The sequence below is a fragment of the Brachionichthys hirsutus genome, chromosome 6 (genome assembly GCF_040956055.1).
Source record: "Brachionichthys hirsutus isolate HB-005 chromosome 6, CSIRO-AGI_Bhir_v1, whole genome shotgun sequence".
Lineage (NCBI taxonomy): Eukaryota > Metazoa > Chordata > Actinopteri > Lophiiformes > Brachionichthyidae > Brachionichthys > Brachionichthys hirsutus.
In genome coordinates, this window is record NC_090902.1 from 7,235,446 (window position 1) to 7,247,260 (window position 11,815).

The 11,815-nt window shown below is 41.8% G+C and overlaps 1 protein-coding gene across 1 annotated transcript in view; it reads left to right on the plus strand.

Moving 5' to 3' along the window:
- The window catches only part of dock2-like (dedicator of cytokinesis protein 2), a 67,517-nt gene extending 64,944 nt beyond the window's left edge, over positions 1 to 2,573 (plus strand). The window contains exons 46-51 of the mRNA XM_068740507.1: positions 35 to 172; positions 585 to 712; positions 958 to 1,159; positions 1,281 to 1,386; positions 1,732 to 1,880; positions 2,326 to 2,573. Of these exons, the coding sequence (XP_068596608.1) occupies positions 35 to 172; positions 585 to 712; positions 958 to 1,159; positions 1,281 to 1,386; positions 1,732 to 1,880; positions 2,326 to 2,388 (786 nt within the window). The 3' untranslated portion in view covers positions 2,389 to 2,573. The remainder of the gene's footprint in view (positions 1 to 34; positions 173 to 584; positions 713 to 957; positions 1,160 to 1,280; positions 1,387 to 1,731; positions 1,881 to 2,325) is intronic.
- Positions 2,574 to 11,815: the final 9,242 nt, after the last annotated feature.

An 11,815-nucleotide genomic window follows, 5' to 3' on the forward strand; every position in this document is an offset into this window, starting at 1 on the left:
GACTGTTTTAACAGCCTAACATTTGCATCTCTAGATCCCATTATTGGGCGGAGGGATCTCTCTCCATGGGAAGAGAGTGACGGACGACTTGCGTCCTTTCCATGAGCGAATGGAGGAGTGTTTCAAGCTGCTGAGGAAGAAGGTGGAAAAGGAGTATGGCCTAAGAGAGCTGGTAAGAAAAGGGTGAGAGAGGCCGATGAGAAGTTTGGTAAGAGGAGCCTTTACCTGAATGCCTTTCTGTCCTGTCGTCTTACATATAAGAGAATTACGTAGACCGGCTCTTAGACAGAAATGAGCTGACTTGGGCAAATTTTTAAAGAGCAAATGGCTCATAAAAAGCCTCCAACTAAATTTTACCTTTATATTTCTCTACTAGCAGAACAGGGTTGAGAGAGTCTGACTCAGGCTGAATGTGGCCATTAACCTGTAAATTATCTCGACCCTCCGGGAGTGATTCAACTCACGAGACTGAGTAATGATGATAATGCTCATATTAACACTCACTTCTCTAGCTTTGGGTTGTTTCACTGTATCTTATATGTAGATTTTATCTGATGGCATATTGTACGACTCTTTATTTCCAGCCAGACTTGGATGACAGGAAGTCGACTCGTCCTCGCTCTGTGCTGCTTTCCATTCGTCAATCCCTCATCTCAACCTCCTCAATCCAGGGTTCTGAATGTGGGACTCCAACTGGGCTCCATGCAGACAGGTATCTTGTGGTTACAGATTAATCCCGACCTTGGTGTTGAGAGTATAATGAAAGTATGGCATTTAGGATCCACAGGATATATAAACTTTATGACAATAATACAATGGGGACCAAAATTACCTAACTAGAGTCTACAATTGATTTCAAAATGTAAAGATGAATCATGAAAATCTCACCCCAGAGAAAACCTTGTGTGGGAACATCAAATCTTCTAAACAACTTGCGTCTTTCCTCTCTCCTGTCAGAGACCTCCCGCCCGAGTCGCCAACCTCCTGGACTCTTCAGCGCTCCAGCGGCAGCGTGAGCACAAGTGCAGTGGAGGAGATGGTGGTGACGGTGGGTGATGCAGAAGTCAGACTGAGGAAGAGTAAGAAGAAGAAGAAAAGGAGCAGCATGATCTTCATCACAGAGGAGAGTGAAAGAGCAAATGCTCTGGACTGTAAACGGGTGAGGAAGAGCTTCAGTGGGAGATCGTTCACAGACGAGGGGGGAGGCGTTCTATAAAAATGAGGCTGAAAAGCAAAAGGATGCTGAGCGAAGATGAGTTTGAGTCTCTTTCTCCCTCTAGCTCTCCAAGAAGCAGGAGTTCCGCAGCGACACCAACTTGTCTGAGCAAAATGTAGGAAATGTGTCGTTGACCAATGCCAACTCCAGATCCCTGCCTGCCATTACAGGTGAAAACAAACACACACATATCCACACAGTGCTGTATAGGATACTGCCACTCAGCTAACCCTATGAATCACATCAAATCAAACACTTGTGGGTTTTTTTTTCCATCCATTTAGTCAATAATAATTTCTCCTTCGCTCCGGAATAATCCTGTCACGCTGAACTGAGTTGACATATTTGGTGCTAAAGCACAACCTCTGATTAGCACTGCTGAATCGAACTTGCGTGACCTCCCTGATCAAACACGCTGCGCCTCTGGTGCTGCCAGAGCACTGACTTCACTAGTAGAACAACTGAAAGGGTTCCTTTAAATCAGCGAGACTGTAAGACTCTGATTCTGCCGTTAGGCCTGTCTTTGGCAGTGATTGCGGGCGCAGAGGAAGTGAAGTCTGCCAGGGTCCGGAGGGACAGTAAGAGCCTGTCGGTTTGTGGGACCTCTGACCGGACAGCGGACAGACGATCTAAGGGCGTCCTCAACCTCCTCTTCAAGTCCAAGGTGATGGCAGCGTTGAGAAACACCAGCGTGAAATATCAGCGCAGTTTCGATTGGTTGATTGGTTCATTTCCCTGCAATGACTGAGCCAATGATAGGAATCAATCAATAACATGAAGCTACAGTCGGGAAAGGGTTAACATTGCATAAAAACTGGGGAATCCACTTGCATGATTCCATCTAAAGGTTAACATACAGTACTTCTGCAGTGAACTACTAAACAGTATGTATATACGATAGTTTGTTTTACTGGTGGATGTATTTTTGTGTCTTTATACACAGCCAGGTTACCTAAATACCTATTTTTGTTTGAAGCTAAGCTATCCAAGCTTATTCAAAGCAATCTGAATGTATGAAAGATCAAATGTACTTATATTTATTATCAAGCACATATGTGTGAAGTCATTTTATCTCTATTCAACTTATACATGTTTTTATGTTTCGACAGAGTTCCAAAGCAGAGGATGGGAAGTCGGGCGATCAAGCCAAAGGCAGCGCCAATCATTTCTAAAATACTCCGCATCACTTTCGAGTTTCCTTTGCTTTACAATGAGGCTCCTGCAGCACAAGCAAATGAGGCACTTTAAATTAGGTCACTCAGTGTCTGAATGCAATTCATTTTTATATGCAATAAAAGTTTTTTTTTTTTATCCCACTGAAGTCAAATGTCATCTCAGACTCTTTCCATCAATTATACATCAAAACGTTTGGCAAATGTTCATGTTTAAAGGGCATCCATCCATCAGTCTGGTTTCTTGTACAGCCGCTTGTCCAGTTTGTGGGTCACAGCCGGTCTGCTGGAGCCTATCCCAGCTGGCTACGGGTAACAGACGGTGTACACCCCGGATGAGTCACCAGCTCATCGCATGGCAACACACTAAAGATTGTGAGGCAACTGTGCTGCCCCAAAAAAGTATATCAAATGAAAAATCGAACAAGAAATGCATGACTTTTTTAAAAATATATATATGCCGCCTTTCATGCTATGCTAAGCCAATTGCCACCGGCTCTTTGCTTTATCTCCTCCTGAGACCCAGCCCGCTGACATGCGTCCTCTGTAATGGACAAATGTCCATTACAGAGGACATGCTAGCTGGCTGGGTCTCAGGAGGATATAGTGACTCCCAGAAATCTGTATTTTTATCCAAGCTGTGGCAACAGAAGGGATCAATAGCCCAAAAATGTAATCAAGTGGCCATATTGATTGGTCAAGTTTCTAAAAACAAAGTTAAAAGTATTTCAGAAAATAACCACATAAATAATGTATACTATTGTATACTAGTTAATCTGTATTTCACCCAGCAGTATTCTAACATCATTTATTCTTCAGAGATGCCGAGCTGTATTTCTGAGGTCCGCAGAAAGACTTCCAAACTGTGCCTCGAGCCAAAAGATCTAGAGCACTGTACGAGTGGTACCTCGTGTTGACGCTTGATACAGGCAGCTCTCTGGATGCTTTAGGCGGGGTGAAGAATGAATAAGAAACCCAAACCCTGGATGAGTAGTTCAGCACCACTGTGATCATGGCTCCCTTGATCTGACAATGTCTTTTGGGTCAGAAGAAAAACTATCTGTGTATCTTCCCACAGATAGTTTTGTAGTTATCTTTCAAATCTATCTTGGGCTTACTCTGAAGGCAACTCAACCAATTTACACGAGGAACTGTGGCAGACAGGAAAATAGCTTAAGGCTTACACTCTTTTTAATTGACTTAAGTCAACACAACATTCTTAAGGAGCAGAGCGGCTGTTGCGCATACTCAATATGAAAAAATAAATAAATATATGAATCATGCTCTGTGAGAGGCTTAAAATATCTCCTGTGTGGCTAATAGGTCGTTAAGTTTGATGTTAAAACTGCCTTATTAGAATGAGGCTTCTTTAACGATTCCTGCGGATGAACGTCACATTCAACCGGCGGCGTTTGTGTGTCCTCGGCTGCCTCAGTGGTGCCTCAACCCTGGTGACCTCTTTCCGCTCCTTTATTTATACTGCCAATTATCTGGTGCCACACTGCCCCACAAAGTTTTTCCAAAGCCAATTTAAAGTTGTTTATGAAATTCGTGCAAATTGCAAACTGCACTGCTTCGATCAATAGTGCGAATCCTCCGATTAAACCCTTGCTCTGTGACCATAAAGTAATTTCAAACCACAGACTTCTGGAGAAAAAAAAGTCAGTGAGGTTAAATTATATTCTGTAGATGTATAGATTCTTACAGAGAATGGAGGCACTGCATTGCATTTGTTCCCAACAGATTCATTCCCATCCAAAACATTACGACGTAGAAGTGCATTTTCCAAAAAGCTGTTTATGTAGAAATTGTTGCATTGTGAGAAGCACGGCCAGATAAATCTATTTATGGATGTAATTACCCTTCAAACCCAAAAGAAAATTACCACCAATCACAGAAAAACATTGCATTCAGAGCTTTTTATTCTTCTTGATAGAATTTAGGAATTGATAAAAGAAAAAGAAATCGTAATAGTAAAGAAATAGCATGAAAATTTGAGAACAGTGAAACTTGGCAGGTGGATTAAAGCCTTAATTTCTAGCCAATTATAAAAGAAGAAGAAAATTAACTTGCTAATCAAAATAATATTTTGTGAAAATATTGAGAGTGCAAACGATTTAATGCTGGTGAATAAAACGAATTGTATTTCCCGTCATTTTCCACTAGGTGGAAGCAAATGTTGACTCTAAGGTTTAAGAGAGGAACAAAGAACCCATTCCATGGATTACTGGATTTCCTCCTGTGAACACTCAAAGGGAGATACAGCAACGAAAAACAAACATCTTGTTATTGTCTTTAATGAGGCACTGCAGTACTCCAAAGAAAATGTGACTAAAATACATTCTGTCCTGCTGTAAAAGCAGGAGAGCTGCAGCCGTTGATTGTTCTCTGCAGAGTGCCCCCCTCCCCATGAGAATAAAATCTTAAAAGAATCTGTGGTTCTCATTTCTGCTGGTGGTTTTAGCCTCAAGATAGAGTTGGCTATTACATTCCAGCTGCAGGGACTTTCTGCTCATCCCCACTCCTGGGGCTGCTGCGCCTGAAACACAAGGGGGATATTCATAATAGAACTAATGACATGATAAATTCTGCACATCAGCCTCTTCTTCATTAACCTTCATCACGAAAAGGTGATTCATCCCGAAAACCAGTGATCCTTCACAGATTTGTCGACACATAATTTAGAGTGCAGTTTGACATAAGGGGCAACAGATGATTTCCTCCCTCCAGGGGTTTGTGTCACACGCACAAGGACAGATTTCTCATTCCAGCAGTTTGCCTTGGGTCAGCAGCGTTTTTAAAGTTCTGATGTATGCAAGTCTTAAAATTGGTCTTAGGATAATGGAGGTTAAGGATGACAGAATGGTATTGCAGTACAGAATATTGCATTTTTTTGTCTGACTCTCAGCAGGAATATTCAAAAATGTATGAATAGATTTTATTACATTTGTTGAGATGTTGATTTGTGTTTACAAATGACCTGAACTCATGCAGGTATTAGTCTGGTGTCAAGTTATCCAGAAGGTTCATATTTAAAGGACTCGTGGAAAATGGCTGTGCTGATTCATTTAGATGTCATACTTGTTATATATTCAGTACTGAATACATTAATGTCCCGAAATCTACAGTTCCTTTTCTGATGACACCGAATATTTGATCTCTCACAAAGATCTGTCCAATCTCATAAAACATTCTAAACAAAGATCTCGTACTGCATTGTCTTGGTTTCAAGCTAATGAATGATTTCTGAATATAAAGAAAATGTAGTTTCATGGTATTTACAGGACAAAAGAAATACAAATGTCATTCACTGAAAATTTGTAGCGAGTTAGTTTCCTCAGTTCACTTTTTATTTTGTATTTTTTGGTGGGGGGAGACATTCAGCTTGATGACCAACTCCTTTGGCGAGATCAGATTGGTGTTGTCTGCGTCACTCCCAGAAGGCCTTGCGACAAAAACAACATTGGCGACCCCCCCAAACAAAATATATTTTTGTCCAATTATTTATGTAGTTGAGGTAAATTGTGTTTTTAGACCGATTTGTCACTTTATATGTTTTTGTTTCTTTTCCCCCTGTGAGAGTAGAATTTTATCTTCAGCCTGCAGAGTGCAGTGTTGAAATGTTAGAGACGCTTTCAGATTGTTTGATGGAGGAAGTTAATGTGTTAGAAATGCAAGCTGTGGAGAAGCTACTCGGCTCCATAAATCAAGACTGATAACACGGCCGTTATCAGTTACACTCTCCTCTTCTGGCGCTCTTCGTTTCGACAGTCAGTTCATCGTCGTCTCCCTGCCTCCTTATAATTGTCTCGTGCTCAGTTTGCACTACACGTCATCCCTTTCCATCGTCTTTCCAGCGCTTTCTGCCCTCTCTCTAAGACCCTTGATACTTTTCACATCACTCTGACAGGCCTCACAAACAACTGGTGGGGGGGGGGGCCGAAAGTAGAAAAGCAAGGCTGTGAGTTTAATGATGGTGCTTGGTAATCCTTAATCTGACGGCCCATCCATCAGAGAGCTTCTCACACTTCCTACTTCGGGGATCGTTCAGCAGGACACGTGATTGTGAGGCTTGTATGGATTATGTGTATGCAAAAATACATTATAGCTCATATACTGTATCATATACTGTCGCACATGGATGAGACTTAACTTCAGATCAAAGTGTGCAGGAGTGTGACTGGATTACAGCCAGGAAAGATACTGGTATTACAGTAAATGCAGAGCTAACGACCAACATTGGAATTACTGTAATGACTGTCTACAAGACATCTATGTGTCTATTTTCTTCCAGATCATTTTGTACATTATTTTACTGATTTCACACTTTCTTGAGGGGGAAAAAAGAAGCTTTAGTAACCATGTCACATCAGGAGTCGCTTTCCAAACCACAGCATCGGAACGTTTTTGAGATTGAAATTATTCAACCACATAAGAGAGCAGGGAGAGATGAATGCAAACCACAGCCAGTGGTGCACAATGCAACGGTTGAGCATTCGCTACCAGCGAAGGTACCATGTAGTACACATGTGGTGGCATCAAGAGGTATATAAATACCCTCGCTTCATCGATGACCTCGTGGTAGCACACCTTTTTGATAGATTCCAGCTTTATCCCAGCGTTTACTTCAGCTGGTTTGCAGAACCTGTGCAACAATTTCTAATCAGCAGCATTCAGGGACTTTAGTCGGGCATGAAGAGAAATGCAGCCCGTTCATTTGTAAGTAGTCAGGACTTGTAGCAGGCAACATCCTGCATAATGAGTCACTATTCATGGCAAATTAACTTGCTCTGTTTTCAGTGACTGAAACTAAAAGGAATCATTTAAAAATAGGATTCGGATTCCTCTTCACCCTCATCATGTGGAATTTCTACGGCTAGCACTCAAGCAAACACGAAACGAGTCACTGCACAACTGTTGAATTTTTGTGGGCTATTAAGCAGTGCTGCAAGGGTTAATGCCTGACTGCTGCATATCAACACTATGAATGAATTAATTAATGAGATATGAATGTGCTGATAGTTATTTTTTTAATCTGGTTTAATGGCTCATTTTTATTGATCCCAATCGTGTTCCTGAATATATCCCTCTCCTCTTCCTCTGACCTTCATCCTAATCTGGCACGAATTGGCTTCCCTTGATTTTCTTATTCCATCCTATTTAAGAGGAATCCACAATAAATGTCGTGCATTATGAGTTGAGTCAATCATGGAGGCTTGATTCTCTGTTCTTGATTGTTTCTTTTTCAGCAGGAAGGTTTTACCACTGGCCCATCTGCTTCCCAAAGCCAATCAGACACTCCAGCACCGAAGAGGAGCTCCAGAGGAGAAGTGGGCCAGAATGTGGGGCAGGAGGGACCCCCGATAGGTGAGGAGGGTACCAGGAAATGCTGCTCTAAATTTGTTGTATCAGCAAAGCAACTAGCTGCAACTGATGGGTCAATCTGACCAATGAAAACAAGCAATCAATCAGAGGGAGGGATTACTAATTTTTTTCTCCATAAAACATGGTAATATTCGTGATGACACCGTCAGACTAGTCCAGTCAGTAGTTATTCGATGAGCTGTGTTGAAAGGTTTTGGAATGGGGACAGAGCTGGATTGAGCGGCTCACGTTGCCCTGCTAGGAGGGCCAACGGGCTCCTGCAGCTGAACCCCTTTGATGCCAACAGGAGGCCGAGGCTTTTCATTTTTTGTGTTAAATATCTTCGTAGCTATTTGATGGATTGAAATATGTTTCAAATATTCATAATCTCCACAGGAGAAATAGTAATTCCAGTCTATTTTTACCATCTCATCACAAGGCCATATTATTATAATATGGTTCAAAACTTCCGATTAAATGGAACTTGGCAATTTAGCACTAAATTATTACCATCAATCTCTTGTGCTATTTTGTGTAGTGTAATTTAAGAAATATTAGCTTGCTGAAACACTAAAGAAAAGTGGCTGTACCTACTAAAAATGAACCTGAAGTACTACGTCACAGAGCTGATAGTTTGGGTAGAGCCTTTTGGTACTCTTCTTTTATTTTTACGTATCTATAGACTAAGCTAAATTAAGATAAACTAAGCTGAGCTCCAGTGTCGCATTTCACTTAGAGATGAGAGTGATAATACATATAATTTAAAAACAAACGCATTATCCAAATTCATGTACCGGTACATGTAATCCCTCAACACCAATAGTGTCTTTATCACTGGTGGATTACACCCAGAATTTATTAGAGGTTCACTGCCAACTCTGCATAAAAGCAAGCCTTCCTCGGGTGACAACCAGTGGTATGGGGCTTTGGTTTTTTCCAGGGTCACAAATAAAGAGAGAAATCACATATAGCCAAACATTAACATGTTAAATTCAGCTGTAAATACATAGATTCCATCTACAGCGAATGGACTGAACATAAAGACTAAGCTCATGTGAAATACTTTGTACTGTAAAGGGTATAGTTCTACTCCTGTTCAAAAAGTAATATTTTAATTCACATGTGACAAAGTACATCACTAAAAATAAAAATAGGAGCTGTATTAAGGCATAAATCCATGACATTAAAAAGTGGAACACCATTTGATTGATTTTACTCGGGTGTCTGCTTTCAAAAGTGTCATGAAATTCTTTAAGAGTCTTTATGAAAGTGAGACTAATAAGCATGAATTTCCCAGGTAGCAGCCGAGCGGCGGCAGGGAATGATGAGCGCGGGTGACATCTTTAATCAGCCATCTAATTGGTGATGCAAAACTGCAATGCATGGTGCCTGTCTGTGTGTGTGTGTGTGTGTGTGTGTGTGTGTGTGTGTGTGTGTATGTGAGGTCTGCTGCAATGCATTTCTTATCAGAAATCTCTGGCATAATGGCAGTCTGTTTGTCAGAGACCGGCTTCAGAGAAGAGGAAATGGGGTAAGAAGATGGCGTGATGCTATCGGTTGGCGGAAGAAAGGATGCTGAGCTGAGAGCGTCCTGAAGGATTTGTAAGGATTACATTTGATTAAAATATTAGACGACATGAATCAGTACTTCATCCTAGTAATAGTGCAGTTCTCATGCAGTTAAAAGCTTCTTGGATTCACGTCAATGAATCTTTTCTCTTACTTAAAGGTTGAAATCATTTCTTTTTGGTCATTTACACACTCGGTTTTCATTGTCTCGAACGGGCCTGGAAAAACATGACATTAACCCCGTGAGTACTGACACCAGTTGGGGGATGTGTTCTGAGTCCCACCTTACCTTTACCTGGCGGTGTAAAATATGCCTTTAGTGTGCCAGCACCCTTTATCAATACTCTTAATAAGAGAAGTCACAGTTTGGGTGGTCCACAAGGGAAATGAACACACATTTCTGGGGAGGCAGTTGTCACCAGAGGCCTAGTTACCAAGGTAACCACCCTCTGTCACCTCCTTTTCTCATTCGCTTTCTGCTGCTCTCCACTCTCAACTGTGTCTTCCATCTCCTACAAGTAACCTTGTCTCTTTCTTTTCAATGGGCAAGTCCTCACAAACGTCTTTTGTATGCATACTGTTTTTCCTTGCCTCCGTCTCCAAAGTGCTTGCTCTTGAAATAACTTTCTGTTATGATCTGACGCTATAAAAATACAATTGAATTGAACTGAACAATCCAACCTCCCAAAACACCTCCTCACTCTGACTCCTCTTAGTCGTTACACGTCCATCGGAGAGGCACTGAAATGGCATTGTCGGTCTACTCAGAAGTAAGAACAGCTGCCCTTTTAATTCAGTTTTCCTGCTTTGTTTTTTGCCTCGGGTCCTTCTATTCCCTTCCATATTTCCATACACTCCTATTCCATTTTCTCGCAATTCTTCCATTTTGCTTTGCTTTCCCTCTTCCTTACAATTTATTTCCTCTTATCTTTGGGAGGTAAAAGGAAAATGGGAGGAAATAGTTGCAAAGGTCTGGAAGAAATGAAAGAGAACTGGGGTGAAATAGAAAGTCTGACTGTGGCACATGGCCTAAAAATAAGTGTATTGATTATACTGCATTCCCTACCGTTTACATTTCTGCCATATTAAAGCAGCGGCAGTGGAAATCGACATGTAAACAACATCCTCAGGTGGAAAGTCAGGCCGATGGAAAATGTTTGGTGTGAGAGAGATGGCTTTTGAGAGAGTGAGACACGCTGTTGACAATAATTACAACCTGCTGGGTTGTGGAGAATAAAACGCATTTGTGTCTTTGAGACTCCCACGCTTTGAGAAGCCCCAGGCGAGGAGCCCCCGGAAGCAACCGTCTCCATCTGTGTGTGCACGGCTGACAAACGTGTGCTGAGCCTGTAATCAGAGCAATCCGCTCTGGGATCCCAATGGCTGCTACTCATTTTCTCTTTCATTTTCAGTAAGCTGTTGTTTGTTTGGCTTATCAGAACGTTAGAATGCAGTTTGTAAAGCAAATAAAGGAAATGGAAGCTAAGGTAGGAATATTGTGATGAAAATATGTATGAAGGCTTTGAATCAAAAGCTTCAAATCACTTTGCCTCTTTGTCCAGTGCTGTTCAGTTGATCTTTGATTCTAATGATTTGTGTATTCTTTGCTCACAGAACGTCCACCATGCTGTCTCATGTGTGTGTGTGTATGTGTGTGTGTGTGTGGTAGTCTCTTTTAAACCAATTATCTTTGGCGCAGGTGTCAGATTGTGACAAGATTTCCCGGCCCTTGCGAACACATTTCAGGTGCAACGGATCGAATCTGGAAGTGCACTTCAATTTCAACTCAAATGAAACCGCCACCACAAATAATTGATTGAGAGACCACAATCAGAGGAATCGGGAGCAGGTGGTGGTGGGGGGGGGGGGAGATGGTCATCCAAAAGGAAACAGGGTGATGGGAAAGCCTTCGAGCCGTCGGACAACCACGACCCACAAACTCACGGAGAAGCAGTCAAAAAAGTGTAGCAAAGGTAAAAGTTTGAGTGGCAGACACTGCTAAGTCATGATTTATTTGTTACTATGCTTTTGTTTGTCTGTCTGTTAGCTTTTTATATATATTTATAGATTGTGCCCTTAACAAGTACAGTATGTAGCATCAGTTTTGGTTGTGAGCTATGGTCTTATATTGACAGGTTTTTAGTGAGAGAGGTGAGAGACCAGGACGTGACGGAGACGGCTCTGAGAATGAGATGTTGCTTCTCCGGTGGATTACAGACACCAGGATGCAGGCGGGACGGTGTTTGTATCCACTATGGATCAGAACTGCACTGGCAGTGGGAGGAGATGGAGACAGATTGTATCATCCTCAAGCCCAGTTTATAATCACAACAGCAACTCTTATCTCCTACCAGTGGAAAAGTGATAACAGAAGCCCGACTGATTGGCAGGAGGAGAGACAAATGACTGCAATAGAAAACCACGAGAGTGTGTCCAGAGACAAAGTCAAGACTCGGGGATTAAAAATGGAAAATGAGTGCTTGCTGGAGGGTCG